The following is a 20,861-nucleotide window of genomic DNA, read 5'->3' on the forward strand; positions in this document are numbered from 1 at the left end:
CATCAAATCTGAGTTGATAACTTGCCTCATTGTCAATTTCCAAGCTGAGAAGGGTTCACGTACCTCGAGAATGGCTATATCGAACCATGACCCTGGATTTAATTCTCGCTGAATCTTATAGTGTTCGTGTCTATATATTCGTTTAACAGTGTAGTCGTTGCCACGCTGACGAATATTAGCAACCCCTGCTCTGACAAAGGTTTGCTGCGGGAGCCGGTAATAAGGGGATGTCATAAATGTAGCGTTGTATTCGACAGTACAGTGTGCAGCAGTCACTACATGAGTTGGGGTAATGAGCGATCCGCTACAGAAGGACATCTCCAGGGATCCATTTATCCTCAGGAAGGAACGGATGAAGACATTTGATGGAATTTCTTCGATTAGGACGTCTTCCCCATTAATCATCCTTGGTTGTCGTCGTGCCTCAACATCTTTTTAGGGATAAAGGTTCATGAAAATCTATCTTATTTTTTTTTTGCAGTTTTATGTCAATACCTTTCATTCTGCAATCTAATAAATTGCAGCCTAATTGCAAAATAGAAGACTAACAGTTTTTAAACTTTACCTTTAACAGCATCGTAGAGTATAAAACAGATGTAGATCAAAGAAATTGTATTCAATTTTGCAAAAAACATTTTGGTCGCTGTGATAGGCAACATACTGAACAATGGATTACTAAAGCCCAGTTTTATGTATCATTGGATGCCAGTGCCATAAGGCGAGAATTATATTGTAAAGTTTAGAAGTTTCAATATCTTTTGAAGTTTATCAAAAAATCCAGTACGATAAAGTTGACAACACACGTGTTTACAAATGAAGAATGTTCATATTAAGGAAAAACTCCTGAAAATATTGGGTAATAGTTACATGTTTTTGAAAAGTAAAATTAATACTACAATATTTCTACTTTTGACGTCTGGTTTAGCATCATGTAATGGCCTTGGCCAGATAAGGCAGTCCATATTTCTCGAACTGCATATTCTTTCGGTTTTATGATTCCATAAAAAAGAGAACATAATATTTTCTGAAGGTTAAAATATCGAACGCATAAATTCTAATAATGTTTCGGTAATTTTTGTGACTGATGGTGAATTGATAGGGGGTATAAAATAATCAATAATAACTTTTGACGTCTAGCTTCGTTAAAAAGCAGAATTTTTCCATAATAAAAAATCCATTTTTCCCGATTAATCACATTCATCAGGAAATATTTGAGTCTTAGTATTTTTGGGTTTTTCCTTTATTTTCTTCTTAGTAAAAAAATTTTTTACAATTTTCCGTACTTCTCAAAATCATTTTGCGATTTAAAAAATGATCTTAGCAACACCGAACAGCTTAGAAGAGTGGGGATAACCAGGAGTTGAGGGGAAGGTGAAAGTGACCGCCGCGCGCCCTCGTGGCGCTTGCGAGACCTTGTCCCCTGTTTTTCACTTGACAATACCTCCCTAAAGCATACCTTACCAAGACCGGGCAAAACCGCCTAATCGACAGAGCTCGCTCTCACATGGTGGTTATTGTGGTTAACCCTTACTCCAAAAATCAAGTCTTTCTAAACATTTATTTACATTCACAGTAAAGGTATTTTCACCCACTTCACACGTGATAATAATCGGTGCATTGTTGTTCCAAAAACAATAAGTGTTGAAAATTTCAGTGAAACTGACACTGCTTCAAATTTTTTGGAGCTGAAAGTGGTTTGAACTAATTAACCTGTCAATTGTTGCAGATGCACAACACAGATACGCCTCCAATGTCCCCAGGTATTGACGATGAGCTCGACGAGGAGGACATGGTGTACGTGGGAGATGTAGACGAAGTAATTGACGCCCTGGAGAATGAAGAGCCTATGGAAGATGAGGATCCAGAGGTGGACGATTCCATCACTGTGTTCGACAGACATCAAAGTAACGTTGTCAATTGATTTTGCATGTAGAATCATTTATTTCCATTCACAATAAGAAAAATGCAGCCTCCCTGAGGTAACACCAACGTGTATTTTATCTTCAAGAATCTGTATTCTGCGGCTCCTTGACTAGGGATGGAAAATTGGCAGCGACAGGTGGAGAAGACGATATGGCTTACGTCTGGGACACAACCTCTGGCGAGATGATTCACGAGTGCACAGGGCACAAAGACAGTATCATTTTCGCTGAATTCAACAAAGATGACACTTACTTGGCCACTGGAGACATGAGTGGACTCATTCAAGTTTGGAAGATGAGTGACAAAAGTGTCGTATGGGATTTTGAAATTGGTGATGCAGCTTGGTTAAGGTGGCATAAACAAGCGAATGTCCTATTTGCTGGCAGTGTAGCAGGTGAAATATACATGTGGAAAATCCCCACTGGCGAATGTAAAATATTCCAGGGCAATGGGCAGAAGACTGAAACAGCAGTCGTATGTGCAGACGGTCAACGACTCATCGCAGGATACGAAGACGGTGCCATTAGGGTCATGGATCTGAAAGAAGGAACAATTCACACAACAATCCTCCCAAACATAGCCCATTCAGCTCCCACCACCGACTTAGACTGTCAGTTCGACAGTAAATTGATAGTATCTGCTGCCACCGATGGCAAGACTGTCCTCAGCACAGTAGCCACTGGCAAAGTAGTCGGAGTCCTTCAACATCTCCAAGAGAACAAACAGGCGAGTACGGAAGAAGGCACGAGTCAGGAATCAAAAACCGATGATTGGATTGAAGCAGTTGCATTCTGCAAGGATCCTGAGCTGCATTTTGTTGCCACTGGAACTCTGAGTGGAGAAATATTCATTTGGGATGTCTCAAAGCAGGTGGTTAGGCACAAGATCACACAAGAGGGGGGAGTCAGCAAACTCGTATGGAAAGGAACCAGTCCTATTCTTTTTTCTGCTGGATTGGATGGAGTTCTACGGTGCTACGATGCCAGAACTGCTCAGCTTCTACAGTCTTTTAGTGGGCACCGACAGGATATTCTGGATATTTTCATCTCTGGGTGAGTATCATAAATGCCGATGGCAGTGTCTGATTTCTTTTAAAGTAAATATAAACAACAAAAGATCGCAATCAAATGAAAATAACATTGAGATGAGATTTCATGAGCCATTGCCTCATGATTTTTCATTATTCATGAACATGAAAAATAATCATATTCATTGAATGTTTATTAAACTATTCGTCATTTTATTCGCAAATTTTACTTTTTAAAGAACTACCACATTTTCATTATTTCAGCGATGGATCGAAAATTTTGACGACTTCAGATGACTCAACAGCTCGGATATTTGATATCTCTGCATATTAATTCTATAATGATGATGGTTCCGATAGCTCAAATTCAAAAAACAACATTCTATTAGAAATAAATATCAAAGAATATATTGTATTCCCCATTGCCTATATACAATTAAAATCTATTTCTTTTTATTAAAGCTATGACTTGCTTTCGCCTCTTGATATTTTATTTCGATACCACAAGGTATTCAGGGGGTATCGTATTCCCTTCCACGTGAAGTGTGTTGGATCACTCTCGTCCCCTTTTAGAAATTCGAAAGAGCTGCTAAATTCAATGGCAAGTTTTGAGCGAACTAGGCCAATGCCACCTGTTGCCTCTGGAGCTGGATGGTATACTCGACCAGAATTTGAGCTCATGAAGATCTTATCCGGTTGGAAAGGCACCTGAAAGACATGATTAGTCAGTTGAAGAAACGGTCAGTAATTTTTTTGTCATGAAAAATTAGAATCAAATTGTAAAACAAGTGGAAAATTATTTTCTCTATAAATTAACCAATATATTTTCGGTAATCAATTAAAAAGCTGCATCCAAATAAAATATCTCGGGTATTGTAAAGTGGCTCTAGTTTGAAAAAATTAATTGATTCATCAAGTTTTATCAGTTTATCATTTAATCGAAGACTTCTGGATAATTGGAGTGAAGTCAGAGCTTACTCAGATATCGATACATTCATTCAGAATAAATAATGAAATGTGCGCGTAATAAATTACTTATAGAACCAAGGGAAGCAACTGTCGTTTTTCTCTCACTTTCGAAAGGGATTTTGCAATTTTTAGATAAGATACTTACGACAAGCAAATCACCAGCATGAGCATAACTGAATAAATCCGGGTGTTCTGGACTCTGTAACACGTGGGTGAAGACTATGGGCAAATCATCGCAGCGTATGAAATTCCTTTCCCTTCCACACAGCGACAGGTATGGAAAGTCCTCAGTATATCGATCGGTATCGTTTCGCTTCAGTCGTTTGAAGAAAAATGCCAGGAACTTTTTCTCTGGAATTAATCAATGAAAATCATACAGAACATACGCCTCGTCATATTGTAATTCAACGAGTTGTTTCTAAACACACATTCGATGAGTGAAGTCCAGAAGGAGAAATACATGTGCAGTGTAAAGTTCGATTTAATGTAAATGAGTGGTTTTTTTTTCTCATCATCTTTCTTGACCGGTATTTCTTCTGATTGACAACACATTAATTAATTCCAGGCGAATACTTTTTATGCATGACAATAGGTACCTTTGAAACAGGATGTAAAATTTTTCATCCTAGCATCATCAAGGAATAGCTGAAAGCGCAGAAAGGTAAAGATAATTAAACATGTCTTAATTTGAATGCTAGTAATTGAAGGGGGCAGTTGCCCGTGACTAATGATAACAGAGAGAGCTGAAAATATGCGATTCTTGATAATTATGCGTTCATATTGGAAATGAGTAGTTTGAGGAGTAGCTGCTAAATTGTTTACAGAAGCAATGGGTCCTTTCCTTCTATGGTTAATGATTGTCAATATATAAGTAATCATTTTAGTCAGGGAGGACGATGGTAGTTAGTTAAATGGTCTTTGTGGTGCATAATGAGTCTATATAATACAAAACAAAACATTCGAAATAATTAATTAAACAAGAATTGTCATGCAAGAAATTAAAACAGTTAATGTACCATTCCCTGATGATCGATATAATAAAAATATTCTCGGATTCCAGGTTTCGGCGACTGTCCCTGAACGTAACTGACATAATTTCTGACTCCGAAACCTCCAAAACGCAAAAAATTACGAAACATTATGTGATCAAAACCACCCGCGCCTATCTCACCGCCTACCGACAAAACTGAAAGTTCAATAGTTCAGTCTTCCATCAGCTGATTTTAATCAAATGGAGTATTTCATTTCAAATAAATTTTCAGAGGACTCAACCAGAATTGTAAATGCTCCCGCGTAGTTACTCCTTTACGGGACGTTAGTAATTCCAATTAAGATCTGTTAATCGTTGTTTATATGACGACAATTTCAGTCTTTATTCGGTAAGAGGTGATTTTGCGTCACCCGACATTCGAACAAAATGTTTTTTTTAACTCATTCTCTCTCACTCTTTTTTTTTTCATTGTTGTCAACAGCGCCATCTAGTTTAAATCGATTGTTGAGGTTAAAAACTGAGATATTTTTCCCTCAACGTCACACCAACTTGCACACGACTTCGGTCTCTACCCACAGATGGACATAGGACGTGAAGATTCAATAATAATAAGAAAAAAAATGAGATGCAACTGAGTAAACGGGGGAGACAAGTTTTACCGAGAAGAAGTGGTAACGAGTTTTTTTTTCTCATCAATTGAAAAAATCTGTGCGTGAAGGACTCGTCCTCGTGTATGCCATGACTCCGCTTTTCACGGTTATTCAACGTCACTGATAAATATTCCAAACATCGCTGGAGAGAAGATAAATCAGGTGTGGAAGATGTTGAGTGTAAATGCATCGAGGGAAATGGAGTTTAGATCAATTTCAAAAATGTAAATAGTTGAATTTTTTGAATTGTGCGGAGAAATTTTGTGCTCCACAACAGGATTGGAATCATGGCTTCGTCTACAAAGAGATCCTGGAAGCTCCGTAAGTCAACAAAGTCCTTTTTTAACCCAAACTACAAAGTATAAGAGTTACCAGGTTATTTATTGTTAATTGATCGTTTGTTTGTCGTGAATTTTGCAGAGGAATTGGTTGCTCATACTTCTAATGTCAACTGCCTTGCTCTGGGTCACAAGTCAGGACGTGTTATGGTGACTGGTGGTGATGACAAGAAGGTTAATTTATGGGCTGTTGGAAAAGAAAAATGCATCATGAGTCTAAGTGGCCATACAACACCAATTGAATGTGTCAGATTCAGTCAGACTGAGGATCTTGTTTGTGCTGGATCCCAGACTGGTGCACTCAAGATATGGGACCTGGAGCATGCTAAATTGGCGAGAACACTCACAGGACATAAGGGTGGCATCAGGTGTGTCGATTTCCATCCCTATGGAGAACTGCTGACCTCGGGAAGTCTCGATACTGGAATTAAACTCTGGGATATTAGGAGAAAGGGCTGTATTTTTACGTATAAGGGCCACAATGAGACTGTTAATTGTTTAAAGTTCAGCCCTGATGGACAGTGGATCGCCAGTGCTGGGGAGGAAGGCATGATCAAGGTAATTATGTTGTTTTATCGGTTAATATGACTTTCTCAAGGGTTTCACATAAAAAACAGCAGTCAGAATTTCACGCATCTTTTGTATATTTATTCTGTTATTTAAATATTACATGCTGATTTCTTATAAGAGAAACGATGAAAGAATTCCATCATCTCCTCTGGATTTAAACATATTCAGGAAAACTGGCACAACGATGGTGTTTTTGAATAAATCAAAGTATCTTATTTCAAGTCTGGTTCTTTATGAGCTCAATGCACTGAAACGAAACTGAGCAAGTTCTCAAATTAGTCTGGCTTGGGCCAAAAAAATGGCCAGCTAAAAAATCCTACAAAAAATTAACAGCTCGATTCGAATGTCAAGCGAATATGTGGCGCAAGAGGCTCATCGCATTTTTGTTTTATATAGAAGCAATGTTTCTGTTTTGATAAAATATTTTATTTTTCTCAGTGTAGACTCGCGGTATATACCTATACAAATAGAATAAAATTCCATTGTTCTTACGGTATCTCTAAATCTAACGTAGATAGGGAAATTCTACGTCCCTTTATGGCTCTGACCTTGCTTCACGAAAATTGGAGATATTTATCAAAAAATAGATAAAATTAATTCATTCCATTGCGTCACTTCCCCATGAGATAAAAATTCGTACACATCAACGATTCAATGTATTTTGATTTAAGCTATGGGATTTACGTGCTGGAAGACAACTTAAAGAATTCACAGAGCATAAACGCTCAGCCACAACCGTAGAATTTCATCCCCACGAATTTTTACTGGCGAGTGGCAGTACTGACAGAACAGTCAACTTCTGGGACTTGGAGTCATTCCAATTGGTATCATCAAGTGAACATAATGCAGCTCCAATAAAATGTCTCCTATTCAGTCCAGGAGGCGAATGTCTATTCACAGGCTGTCAGGATGTCCTCAAGGTACACTGTTGGGAGCCAGCGAGAAATTTGGACACAGTGCCAACAGGCTGGGGAAAAGTTCAGGACATTGCAATTGCCCAGAATCAGTTGATCGGTGCCAGCTCAAATGGCTCGTCCGTTGTTTCATTTGTCTGTGATATGAAGCAGATTAAACCTTTCGGTAATGTCTCGCAATTTGTTCATGGCAATCCCACGAGGAAGAGTTTCTCCAGGGAGACCCCAGCGAAAAAGGCATCTATAAATGTTAAGACCATCGAGGAGGATAAATCTGGGACGGATCCAGAAGACGAAGTAACACTTGCAGAAATTCCAAATGTCACGGATTATCAAGATATCTTCCAGCCTCATCGATCATGTAAGTTGAACACTGGTAATTGCCTGTAATTATTGGAATGAGAAAAACGAGTTGAGAGAGATCAATCGTTTTAGTAGTGAAATTATGAAGCCAAACGAGGCATTTTCACTTTATCGGGCTTCGATGAGTATCTCTGGATTTGAGGGGGTTCAATTTACTGGGGAAACGGTGAAAGGGGTTAGACATCCAAATCTACTCTCTAGCAGCCTGGTGCAGACCACACTATAGATTCTACCTTCTTCAATTGTCAAATTTATTCATCAAATTGCCTTCGAAAAGCTTTGGACAAAACTATTTTTTATTTCGAAATTGGGAAATAGGGTTTTGGCCCGGAATGAATAATTCTACGTGATTCCGAGGAATTTTTCAGACAAATATCTCCAAACCTGGATGTACGTGATGTGATTGTTCCAATGCTTTCTGAAACTTTCCTTTTCCTTTACAAATAAAGTTCCTATGAGAATTGCGTCACCTATATTACATACAGGTATACTTATCACAAACTAGCATTAGGACGTCGTTACTTGATGAGTCAGTCTAATCACCTTCGAGTGGCGTTTTTTATGAAGATATTGATGAGTATTTCCATTAATTTCACGTGAAGCTTCTCAGAAATATTTCTTAAGTAAAATATTGACAGTATTGCTAGCCTTTTCGCTAGTTTTCCCTCAACAATATTTTACTCGTCAAAATCTGTTTACAATTCTTGCTGTGGTCCGAGGTATTGCCCACTTCTGAAATGATTGTAAACCCCTTTTCAGCCATCTTATTCCCATAATCACGATTTTCAGCACAAAACTATCAATAGACACTGTGTGTGGCCTTGCACGAGTTATCGTGCTAATTCGATATATAATAATACAACAAATAATGCAATCCCTCAATGTCTAATGAACTCGCAGTTGTCTGTAACGGTTTGTTTTTTGTTGAATGAGCATGTTGCACGCTATGTTTCAGTGAATCGCACACCGCCACCGGAACCCGAGGCTTTCCCGGTGCCTCAAGACATAGGTGAGTTGTTGTCACCAGGTCAAAAGCTCAGTATTACCGTTAGTCATACCGCTGCATGTCCTATCGCATTTCGACAATCAGGGTAACACGCATTGTCTCGCGAGATTGGATAACAGCATTTGTTTTCCATTTCTCCAAGGTCTTCACCAATAATTATCTCATGTTTATATTTTCTCTTTTGTGCGTGTGATGCTCCCTCATGATTAATTAATTCATTCATAAGTGCACGAATCATCGATCAATTTCGTTAATTTTATTGGGTCATAATCGATATGATTGCAGATGCAACTCAACCACAAATTATTCAAAACCTCTCTACCTCAATGACGAGTTTAAGTACGACGGGAACACTGGACAATGATGATGATCTATCACCGACATCATCGGTTCAGCCCCCGAGTTTATCGATGACAAAGCCAGTGCCAGTACGTGTCAATCCAATAAAATCCTCACCACCACTGCAGAGGCACACGTTCACCTCAACAAGTCAGATAAAGGCCAATCTACAGGCCAACAATATTGCGAAAAATACCAAGAATTTTGCGCAAGTCCCTCCTATGAAGCAGAGTATCATGCCAGTCATTGGGAGGAAATCTTCAGGTATGTATATATGAATTTCAGGGAGAACTTCTTTTTTTATTGAATCAACCACTAAAGCGCTATCGTAAAATGATATGAGTTTCGTTCGCGTACCAATTTGAATTAAATTTTTTGGTAATGTCTGAGACTGAAATGGAAATATTGGAATATTGCAAATAATTCTTGAGCAGCTTACATTCAGTTTTATAAAATATTGTTTTAATGAAAATTTGTTTGTCCCTCTCGGTTTATGAGATGCCTGTAAGAAACCTGTTTTCACGTAAACTTGTCTCCTTTTACCACTTCATTACGACAAACTCTTGATTTTTTTTATTTATTTGAAGTGTATGAATGTGATATGTAAATTATTGACACACTCAGCCTGTCATATGTATATTTTTCAATCCATTTTTAATCTGGTGGAATATATCGTTGCAATTGAATATTAACAGTACAGTTGTACACAAATAGGTCGAATAGTTTCAATATCGTTGATCAGACTGCACCACAGAATAAGTCGATTGGGGAAATTCCACGTTGAGAAAGTAAATGTTTCTCCCAAATCAGGCAATCGCTAAAAAAAAATTTTATCCAATTTTTCCATAAATAACCTTTGCCTATTTTTTATCCAATGAAATATTTAATTTTCAGTGAATCACTTGACCCAACCAATGGGTCCTCAGCGTTCCAACTCAACGCTGACATCTCGAGTGGCTCCTATGGCAGCAGTGTCACCAGTTATGGGTGATGGAAAGTCCAAGAGTCGAGCTCCGAGTCCAGATTCACCAAAACACTTTCTAAAACGCCAGACAAGTTGCAAAGAGACCGAGGGCTACGAGAGCGATTTTCCAGTGAAAATTAATACAAGCATTAGACACAGTCCATCTGATCCGGCCTTGAACAGGCCGAATACCGGGCTAACTCGTACATCGATGGCTAGGAATTTCATAAATTCTGGGGCACTCTCGGCGAGAAACTCGGTAGGGGGAAAGAAAATTAATCGAGCGCAGGTGCCACCTAATCCAAAAGTGGACATCAGGGTTGCACAGCTGAGGCCAAATGTCCAGCCAACTGAGAAAGATCACTTTGTACCCATATCACCTGATAAAGCTGTGGGTCTGGATGTTGATGATTTTTTGCCCAATAGTTATGGGGGCTCGGCGAGACTGGGCTGCAGCCAGGGATTACCCGAGATGTCGGAAGCTGAGGTCATAAATAGCATTATGCGGGGACATGAATCTATGATGACTGTACTAAATAACAGGCACAGATCGTTACAGATTATTTATTCATTATGGCACAGCAAGGACGTGAAATCGGCCATTGACTCCGCTGTTACCATGAACGATCTCTCGGTGATCGTCGATCTGCTCGGAGTACTTACCCTCAAACCGTAAGTTTTTTGCATTATTATGATTTTCAGAAAAAGCTTCGAATCGATCGTCGATGCCGCGATACTTGATTAATACAAAACCATGAGCATAATTAAACAAACCGTTTTATCACCACACTATTGAAGTTGTAAACGATGTCGGGGTCGTCCATGAATTGTAAAGAATACACATTCGGTTTTTCTGAGTCGCTAATAATATGCACATGAGTTATTTGTCACTGTTTTTTATACAGACAAATCAAAGAGGTTTCATAAGATCGGAAATTTGAATTTAAAGGTGATGTACGAGAACAGAAACGAATTATGTTTAAAATTCAATCTCCATGCACAAATATGTATTGTAGGCTGTGTACGAAATCATAAACGATTCTAGGATATTTTTAAACGTCGATAATTATCCACGGATCATTATCTAGCATCATCTGAGCAGACCACGATGAATTTTTATTACTCATTCGATGCTCACGATAAAGAAAAAAATTTTTTTTTCTCATCAAAGACTTAGAACATTCCCTCAATAAGACCCCGAGCCAACCTCAACATCGCACATCCACAAAGACTCATTTTTATTTCACTTCCGGCTCAAACTTTACGTGGGAGGGGCCTGACAAATGTGTTTTTATTATGCTTTAGAACAATGTGGAATCTAGACATCTGTAACTCTCTCCTGAGGCCGATAGCCGAGCTCCTTCAAAGTAAATATGAAATGTAAGTAAAGTTCATGCTGAATTTTTTTGAATCTTCAAAGTCACGATGGCTTGAAAGTTACGAGACCACGAGAGTCGCGCGTGAATCTTCCCCAGTGGTTCTGCGGTTTATCCTTCAACCACAGACTCATCATAATATTTTTTTTCATCCTGCTGCGTTCGCATTTTTTTTTTCATTGCGTTTGAGATGGAGAGAAAGTCTGCATACCGAATTCATAGCCGTTTTTCACTCGAATTTTGTATGATGCGGAGATTTTGGATTGAAAAAATGATCTAGTGGTGAATTTCGATTGCTAATTACGCGGGGAATGGTTGAAAGTCGATTTATGACATTTACATTTGAATAAATATGGAATTCGCGAGGAAAGGTTAGATGCTATTGTTCTTTGATTAATAACATCTTCTTATTGGACAAATAATTAAAGTTTTAAGTTCTAGTCAGTTTTTTTTACGATATGGATTCGTTGGATAGATAACCCGCTTTTTTATTTGACCATGAGAATTAAAGTGGGCGGCAGGGCAGGAAAGTGTATGATAGCCTTGGATTTTAAATTTTATCTTTTTTTAAAATTTTAGTAGCTAATGACGCGGTGAATGCGCACACGTGGATATTCTCTGAATTTTCCATAAGATGAAGAATCTTTGGATAGATAACACGTTCTTCTCATTTGACCACGAGAATCAAAGTGGGCGGCAAAACAAGAAATGGTGTAATATTTTCGGCTTTAAAACTTTATCTATTTTCGAATTTTGTAGCTAATGACGCGACGAATGGCCACAAAACGAGTTCTACAGATCTTGATTTGAAGTTGTGAAAATTTTTCAAATCGTTCCTTTCTTGAAATTAAAATTGTAATTAGATGCACGAGAGTGGTGAGTTGTTCTCGCATTACTGTTAATTATCTCATTTCTTTATTGATTTCGTGATTGAAAAATGCGAAACATCCAATGAAAATAAGAAAAAATGGGAATCACATTGGGTTGAAGGTGGGTGGCTTTCCATTTCTGGCGATATCGACGTTCCACTCGGTTGCACAACCGACCATCATCTGCATATTTGTTGCAGTCCATCCGTTGTTGAAAATCCCCGAGTGTGGGGGGAAACAATTCACTATGAATATGATCTCTCTCGCTGAGTGACGTGGAGCTTTCGAAAGAGGCTCCTGTTTCCCATTAAAAGATTAAAGAAGGAAAAAACACACATATTCAGTTGGCCGACGTGTGAATTTTGAATGTAAAATGGGAATGGCTAATTTGCGTCGAGATTTGTAAAACTCGGGTCAGGGGGGGCGTGGAGAAAATTAGCCAAGACAATGTGAGACCGTGACAGATGCAAATTCAAACTGAACGCGAGCGCCATTGTTCGGAGGCCGCGTCGAACTCTTTTGAAGGGCTCGTCCCACTGTGCATATGCCGATGACCCCCTTTTTTTTACGATGCTCTTCAAGGAGATAAATTGTGTTATCCGCCACGTGTTATATTCCGCCGTTTTATTTCATTCCTTTTTCAACTGACATTATTTTATTGCTCAAATAATAATTGAACTGACTATCCTATGAAATTTATTTCGTTCATTTAGCTAATTTATTTACCCGGTCGTTCGTTTCGTGTACGTAAAAATTTGATTAGTTCCTATTGTCGGAATTAAATACTTATTATCAAAAGATACTATAATTATGAGAAATAATTATTGGAGTACTTTAAAATCCTCAGTGGAACGTAGCGATTAACTCATTCTGTTGCATTTTCCACTTTACATTCGCATTAATTTCTGCTGTTGTATTCCCTGGTCCCAAAAACATGACTTATTGTATTATTCGCAGTTACAAGCTGTTGCCCCGGAATTTAACAGGCACTTCCTCCCGCCCAGCACCATTTGACTCACCAAATAACACGAAACACCATAAACATGCTCGAAAAATTGCTTATAATTTTTGTTTCCACTGAGAAAACGTAAAACGCCGTTTAATCACCTCGGGGATGTCAGTCGAGGTGCATCCGGTTGATTTTGAAGGCAGCCAGCCTGAAAATTAGCCCTTTTACCGTACGGAGCGTCAATCATGACAGGAGCCCGTAAAAATGAGAATGTTACTAATTACCAACTGGTTAACAGCTGTTGCGGCGTCTTTTCAATGTTTATTATGATTTTTCATTGTCATTGAGGGAATCAGTCTGGAGTAAATCTGTCTGTTCGATTAGTATGTCAATGTTTCAATGGGACTTTTTGGGCGTATTTGAGTTTGCATAACTACTCGACGTTTTCACGGTTCGTTCGCTATGCCGACGGCCTCTGCATGACCCAAATGCGTGAGAAAAAAATAGAAGTGACAGCGATGAATTCATTCGGAACCCTCTTTCGGTACAGTTCTATTTTTTTTTAGTTTGATAACTGAGAGATTGACAATTCATTGGCAATTGAGACTACCAGCTGAACTTGGCAACCTGCCAAATCCATTGGGCAAAATTGATCAAAAAAATAATTTACAATCTACACATTTTTGTAAAAGCCAAATGTCAATAGACCATCTCGATTTGCAATTATTTCGAGAAAATTTTCCTTAAATTTAATGAAGAGAAAGTGGATTGAATCTTGTCTTCTTCCTTAGAAATATGGAATTTCACTTTGATTATTAAACTCAACCAGCATGATGGAATCCATACATAATACAATGTTTTGAATCTGCTAAAATCCCAGCAAGGAAGTGCTAGAGCTGCCAGGAAGCTATTGTTTTACGGTGTAATCGCAGGGAAAATCAGAGGAATACCATTATTCAGTCAATGCCCATTTTCTCAGATTAGTTCCGACACAGTGAAGAGTGGATGGATTCAATTAACACCAAATGATTATTGTCCGAAACATAAAAAAAAATCCGCAGATAGTGTCGCACCAACTTGTCTGATTTTTTTTTTTGCAAAAATCAGCCGATGGACGCGTCCACATAAAAAATTGATTAGCCTACAATCTCGCCACGATGACAAATATCCTGTAAAAAATTGAGTTTCAGAAATCGGTGCATCGAGCGACAAATTCATGACCTCCCATTAGAATCTGTCACGGTGATCGAATGATCCCTATCGTACAATACCTTCGCGCAAACCCTTTATCGTCGAGCCGAAATTCGAGCGGATCGAAAGCGTAAACGCCTCGCGTGTCACATTATTTATTAGTATCGTTACGGGATAATAAAAGGGTTATGAAGTAACGAGGCGTAGCATGGTGGGTGGGCCCATGTATTACATGTGTATTCCCGGATAAATATGTAACGCACAGGGTGGAATACCCTCTTTCACAAGCAATAAATATTTTCCGCAGTTGACTGGTCAGCGATCGTGGAAATTCTATTCTTTTTTTTTCTGTTTTTGATGAAAGGTACGTGACGGTCGGTTCCGCTGCGTTGAAGCTGATCCTACGGAACTTTGCCCCGGTGATCAAGTCGAACGTCGAGGCGCCGCTGCACAGCATCGGAGTGGATGTTTCACGTGAGGAGAGGTAATGATCCATCATTCATGAAGATTAATCTATCATAACTCATTATTCAAGAATCGTAATTTGATCGTTATTTCAATCAAGGCTGAGAGGTGATAGAGATTGTCAGATTCGAGAGGAAGAATTAATTAATTGATATTGGGTGGAATTAATATTATACGGAAAAAAATTTTAGGTAAAAATTAGACCTCCAGGGGGACGTAGCGGTGGACGAAGCTTATTTTAATTCCAAAAATTACCCTCCCAAGTCTAATTTTTCCAACAAAACTTGACCTAAAAAGGGACTGATTGTCAGTTCGTCCCACTTTTCGTCCTCTACAGGTCTAATTTTTATCCAAAATTTCTTTTCGTGTAATTATGTTGATACGAGTTATTTTTTCAACTACTTTAAGAAATAAAAATATTCGTCCAATCCTTTTTTCACCACCTCCTCTGTTCCTCAGATACCACAAATGTTTGTCATGCTATGAGAGACTAGAAGCCCTGAGGCCGATAATCCAGAAGAAACAGTCATCCTCCGGTCAAATGGGTGCTTCTTTCCGTGAGCTCAATATCTTAATGAATACACTGGTGTGACCGAGGCGTTTGCAGGCGGTCGTATCGCCGATGCCACGTCGATCTTCCACGTTCAAGTGCAAACATTGCCAAGCACGTGAATCGAGACTGACATAAACAAAAAATCAATTCTCAAACAATGTGCCCCAAAAAATTGGTGGCCAGTGTGGCCGATAATCTTGCCGGCTAGTCCCTTTCCACGAGAATCGAAGACAGTAATCTTCGAATCAATACAAGTAAACTATTAATTAACTAATTACTACAGTCACTGGCTGCGCCATACACTGAGTGACGAAAATTAAGACTCAATAATAGAATGAAAAATAAAAAATTAACAAACGACATGTCTTTCGCTCAAAACTGAGACGATGAGAGACAGAAAGATGGTAATTCGTCGATTATTTTCGGATACGATTTTGCCCCGTATCTCTGTGAGAATCAAGTGATGAAGTAGGAGAAAGAGATAAGTTGCAGGGGAAAGACTCTCATATCATTGAAGTAATAAATTAGCTATTAAATATAAAGTATCGTGATGGACAGCCTGCGCATAACATTGAAAAATTCTGTATTTTAATCATATTTCAACACATATTTTGATGCACTCGCAGGCAAAATTCTCAGACGCTGAAGAACTTGGAACTTACCTCTTTATTCCACTCCAATTCCAAAATTATGCCTAAAGACATTGAGATGAGTGATTTGCATGAATGGAGAGATGAAGATAAGTGAAATGTATTTTTGGAACGTTGAAACGATTGGTAATCCAATCGCATCGCTGGTATTATGTAAATAATTATGTATTAATCAGTCTAATAGAATCATAATTGATGTGAGATATTAGTCCTTGTTTTTTTATGAATATTAAAATGTAATTTTTAATTATTTATGTATTGTGAATGACAGTGAACAAAAATATGAGCCCAGTGAACTCAAACAGATAGCGTTAATTCGACAATCACGAGATTCCGATAGCAATTGATTGATTTGAAAAAAAATACGCGGGTACGCTCTGAAATCCTTTTTCCCATGTCGACTGATTCGAGAAATGAGAATTATAATGCGAGACAAATCGATCGTCGGTCTCCTCTTTTCCATCACCTTTTCGAGTTTCTTTACAAGCGATCAAGCATGATTCAAGCCTAATCGGTAGTCTTTTTTGGTACTTTAGGTAAAAAGTGATAGAAATTCAGTAAAAACAGATAACTGTCTTTCTAATAAACTTTTTTATTTTATTCCGCGCCATCAGTTGTTGTTTCCGTTGGTCCTTTGTTAAAAGACATTGATGATTGAAGTTACTGTGAAGTATGTGTTAATTTAGTGGAAATTCTGAAGGCCAACGGTCTGAGTTATTATTAAAATTGAAGCAATATTTATTTTACGATGAAAACTTTTCAGTTTAAACAGATCTTTTGGTCTGCTTGAATTATCGAATGTTGAGTGGTTTGTTAAAGTATTAAACTTGGAAGTAAATTCCTCCAAGAGGTTCGAACCCTGGGATAATCAAGTGCTGAGTGTATTCGTTAAATTGATATTGAATGGAGTGTACATGCTATTTTCATCATATTTGAATTACGAGAATGAATATTATTTCAGTTTTAATAGTATTTTCATGTGATGGTGATGTATGAACAAAATGTGAAGAATACGAGTAAACTCGTTAAATCCGTCCATTAAGTAATTTTTATAATAACGAAATGATGAGTGTGAGTTCTGTGTACTTAAAGCGTGCCTGTCATATTTATAACATTTGTTTTGATCTGTCAATTATTCCGTGGCATGATGAAACAGTCCCGATACATTTGATTTGAATTTTAATTGTCTATTGAAATACTCCATTACGTTTTCTCCGAGACTGTAAATCCCGTCTTCTCGATAATCTTTATTTCCAATTTATTGTTTTGAGTATTTACTGCCAGTGAGGGCACGGAAAGAATGAAACATGTGTACATTGAATTCATGAATTGCGCTTTTAAATAATGTAGATAATTGTGTTAATTCAATGAGCTTCGGCCTTCAATAACGATCTCCTGTAATTATCTTTATCCTGGGTTCCTTATTGTTTATTCCTCACGGAGTTAAGCGTGGGTACATATCCTCATTATGAGCTTGTCGAATGGCATTAATAAATTAACCATTTTTTCAATTTTAATAATAGTTTAATGTAGTCGACCAATCGTATTGTAAAGAAAATGTCAATGATAATTAATGAGAAACAGATAGAAAATATATTAAATAATTTCCTTACCAAACTATTCTTGGCCCTTTTATTTGAACAAACAAACAGCTGTATAGTTTCTGTTTAAATGATATGATCAATTCCGTTTTTCATAGCATAAAATAATTTTCCTTTGTGGCATGACTTCCTTTATCCAATGAAAATACCGACGAGTAATAAAGAGACTTTGGTTTTATTTAAAACATTTCCAGATTGTTCGGAAATCGAAAGCTCACCAGAAAAAAATATCTACGCGCAGAAAAAAAATTATCATCTTACTGTTCCCCGAGTGAATCTGATAAAGAATCAGTCATCCATCACGTAAAATGTTTTTTACTGTACAAGGCAAAACGGAAGAGAAGTTGGATTCAATTCCTGGGTGTTTACATCACAAAAAGTTAGGAAAAAAAAAACATGGAGCATCGATCTCGATGGTGTCAGCGATTAGAGAGCGTGAACAAAAAAATGTTGAATGAAGCCATCGCTTAAATCCGTGAAATATCGCGAGCACATAACGCCGAGACCGACGCGTGCCGCGTTCTGTTTGCCCAGGCGATTTCGTATTCATAGGATTATTGCATGAACGGGTGGTAAAGGGGTGTGACCCTTTGCTCACCGAGTGAAACGGTTTTTTCTTGTCAATCGAGTGCCAAGAGAAATGTATTATATGTTATTATACTTCAACGAGATAATGATATAGATTTACGTAGCATGCGAGGATTTATACTGTGATTCAAGGTAAATGCGTGTTTTCAGGTATTTCCCCGGCGATTCGATTATATTGAGCAGTTTCGAATGAAAAGCGATTGTTTTTTAATTGTTTCTCGATCAAATATTGCACATATTTTCCTTGGAACATTTTCTTCGTCATCCTCAATGCCATTGTCAAACACAATCAAATAACTGTTTTACGCACCCTAAACCGTTGCAAAAAGTGTTCTTCTCAATCAGATATCACAAACTAACATATTTTGAACTTGTTGGGTCTATCAGGTGCGCAGTAAAACACGCATTAAATACCCGTGAAGCAGAAAAATATACATACATGTGATGACGAAGGCGCAGTAAAAAAAATCTACGGGAGATGAAATCGGTAGAGATCGCTGTTGTGACGGAGATAAGTTAAGTCCCTTCTTGTCGTCACCTCGAGCGACGAAAATGCTGTTTTCTCACAAAACGCCGAACAATGATCCATTCGATCTTCCTGTATGGGCTCTTTCGGGGGAGGACAGACTCCTGAGAGGTAGAACTACATCTTAAGCGGATTATTTCCCCCTAACTCCGGAGAAAACGATACCGGTATGTATACACACGACTCTTCTTCCCGTGTCTCTTTATTATACTCCAGCAATGGCCCACTATTGTCAGTAACGTAAATTTAAACTCACCCACTCGACTGCTTCAAATTTTTTCATTTTTTTTTCTTCAACCTCATTTTTTTTCACTTCCCCGCGAGTCCATCAATCGCTATCTTCTCTCATCTCTGCGGACTCTTTTTTATTTGTATGGACATTATTTTCTCGGGGATTAGGTAGTAGTATTTGGTAGTTAATGGTGAATGCCAAGGGCTTTGAATTATTCAGTGAAAAAAATGAATTTACGCTTTCGCCGCCGAACGCTGAAAGAAAATTTCAAAAAAATTGGGGGGAATACAGAATTACGGAACTTTCACGTAATTTTTATTGAATTATTTTTCTTCGGGAGGATGAAAGAGTGGTATTTACGTAGATCTCCACTGACTCGATTCTGAATGGACAGTTCTAAAGCTTCAGGGAAATCACTGGAGCGCATCAAGAATCGATTATTTTAGCGGACGTGTGCATTCATTGGAGGTGCCTGTCAGACTTCATTATTATCTACTCATTAATGATGGAATTTCTGAACTAGTCTAGAAAAAATACTTGACATATCTTCAACAATTAAATTCATATCAATTTTCGCAGCGACATATCTCGTGAAGTGAACAGAACGCCAAAAATCCTCTCCTTTGTTCTGTTAAACGAAGCGACATGGCTGCTCCCTAAAGCGCATTAAATAAACAAAAACCGGAATTTCGTAGATTATTTATATTCCGAGGGGGTAAAGCGATTGGCTGCAACGAAAATTGTCATCCCCCGGGGAGAGGCCGGGTGAATCCCATTGGCTAATTACAGACGAGAGAATCACGGAGGGTGAACAGCATAATGGGGCGGGCTTTCCGAGGCTGGGATTGGTGGAGGCCGTGCTCACACAGGGGGTTGATCAACCCCACCCTCTGCACGGTCTCGCGCGCACCGCGACCTGGGGTGTTTCTGAAAAGGCACCCCTTTAGGATTTTGCTGGGGATGTATCGTATTACGAGGGGAGAAAAATAGTGAAGAGTGAACTCAGGGGCGGAAACGCAAAAAGAAACTAGAAACGAATGTTAAAAAGAACGCTGAGAGGGTCAACAATTGAAAGAGATGGCTCCGATCGCGTGCACCCGGGTGGGATATTATTTTATGTATTTATACATATTTATGGACAATATTTAAGCGTCTTATGGCATTTGTCAGATATTTTTTTAGGCTTTTATATTAATCGATGACACGCGGACGACAAAATGTGAAGAAATTCACGAGTATTCAACCCCGTTGGAGTGACATTTTCAAATTAGTTGTGATGAATTTTGTTTTGCAACTCTGAAAAATTTTATTCAACAGTAATTTAAGTTCCAATGCTAGAGTTCCGTGCAAGAAGAAATTTCAAAAAAATGGATTCTCAGAGTACTTTTGTTGAGCCGTTTCAATAATTCAAGGAGATCACGCACGCGCCAGATGGATGCCGGAGTTCTGCCTTGGTACGTGCATCAAACGCCAAAAACTTGAGAGTCAAAGCAAGGACCTTTCACACAGCTGGCGTCCCGCTCAACGAAAGCATTGCTTTCCTTGACTTATTTCTTATTTTCGGATTTAAAACAAAGTTCAGCTCCAGTTTCGTTCGCTGCTCTTCTAGGGAGTAACCAGGAGTTGGAAATATTACCGCGAATCTTGCTGTTCAAATCAATAAATGCAAGATCGCATAGGTAAGACTCAGATCAAAAAAATTATCTTTTAACAAATGTATTAAATTGTATTATATCCAACGGGAGATTCATGATTTTTGCCTTTTCTTTTTCGACAATTGAATTGACAATTTTCATGATGGAAAAAC

At 38.3% G+C, this 20,861-nt stretch overlaps 3 protein-coding genes across 8 annotated transcripts in view; 2 read left to right on the forward strand and 1 right to left on the reverse strand.

Annotated features, from left to right (window-relative positions):
- LOC135162958 (angio-associated migratory cell protein) overlaps window positions 1-3,415 on the forward strand; it is a 26,181-nt gene extending 22,766 nt beyond the window's left edge. The window contains exons 1-4 of one of the 4 annotated variants that reach the window (XM_064121965.1): window positions 306-447; window positions 1,727-1,904; window positions 2,009-2,975; window positions 3,215-3,415. In XM_064121965.1, coding sequence (XP_063978035.1) covers window positions 1,727-1,904; window positions 2,009-2,975; window positions 3,215-3,284 — 1,215 coding nt within the window. In that variant the 5' untranslated portion in view covers window positions 306-447 and the 3' untranslated portion in view covers window positions 3,285-3,415. Of the gene's footprint in view, window positions 1-305; window positions 448-719; window positions 857-1,428; window positions 1,579-1,726; window positions 1,905-2,008; window positions 2,976-3,214 lie in introns of those variants that run through there. The other 3 variants (XM_064121966.1, XM_064121963.1, XM_064121964.1) reach the window with 3 other exon arrangements.
- Window positions 1-5,371, reverse strand: part of LOC135162965 (UPF0598 protein CG30010-like) — a 6,300-nt gene extending 929 nt beyond the window's left edge. The window contains exons 1-6 of one of the 2 annotated variants that reach the window (XM_064121975.1): window positions 5,192-5,371; window positions 4,936-5,105; window positions 4,516-4,564; window positions 4,065-4,270; window positions 566-3,658; window positions 64-431 (exon numbers count right to left, since the gene is read on the reverse strand). In XM_064121975.1, coding sequence (XP_063978045.1) covers window positions 3,413-3,658; window positions 4,065-4,270; window positions 4,516-4,564; window positions 4,936-5,058 — 624 coding nt within the window. In that variant the 5' untranslated portion in view covers window positions 5,059-5,105; window positions 5,192-5,371 and the 3' untranslated portion in view covers window positions 64-431; window positions 566-3,412. Of the gene's footprint in view, window positions 1-63; window positions 432-565; window positions 3,659-4,064; window positions 4,271-4,515; window positions 4,565-4,935; window positions 5,106-5,191 lie in introns of those variants that run through there. The other variant, XM_064121974.1, reaches the window with a different exon arrangement.
- Window positions 4,273-17,724, forward strand: LOC135162937 (katanin p80 WD40 repeat-containing subunit B1). 2 transcript variants are annotated; one of them, XM_064121905.1, is made up of 10 exons: window positions 4,274-4,580; window positions 5,392-5,881; window positions 5,981-6,456; window positions 7,140-7,743; window positions 8,701-8,754; window positions 9,037-9,354; window positions 9,985-10,726; window positions 11,360-11,434; window positions 14,804-14,923; window positions 15,364-17,724. In XM_064121905.1, exons 2-10 carry the CDS (start codon window positions 5,848-5,850, stop codon window positions 15,494-15,496), a joined length of 2,556 nt encoding a protein of 851 aa, XP_063977975.1. In that variant the 5' UTR covers window positions 4,274-4,580; window positions 5,392-5,847; the 3' UTR covers window positions 15,497-17,724. The 2 variants fall into 2 exon arrangements, with proteins under 2 accessions (XP_063977976.1, XP_063977975.1); XM_064121906.1 differs by lacking the exon at window positions 8,701-8,754 and having other exon boundaries at window positions 4,273-4,580.
- The last annotated feature ends 3,137 nt before the right edge of the window (window positions 17,725-20,861 follow it).

This window comes from Diachasmimorpha longicaudata, chromosome 5 (assembly GCF_034640455.1).
Source record: "Diachasmimorpha longicaudata isolate KC_UGA_2023 chromosome 5, iyDiaLong2, whole genome shotgun sequence".
NCBI lineage: Eukaryota > Metazoa > Arthropoda > Insecta > Hymenoptera > Braconidae > Diachasmimorpha > Diachasmimorpha longicaudata.

Coding starts and splice junctions, on each gene's coding strand:
- LOC135162937 (XM_064121905.1), top strand. CDS start 5,848: ATGGCTTCGTCTACAAAGAGATCCTGGAAGCTCC. Junction 8,755..9,036: donor CCCGGTGCCTCAAGACATAG/GTGAGTTGTTGT, acceptor ATATGATTGCAG/ATGCAACTCAACCACAAATT. Junction 10,727..11,359: donor GGAGTACTTACCCTCAAACC/GTAAGTTTTTTG, acceptor ATTATGCTTTAG/AACAATGTGGAATCTAGACA.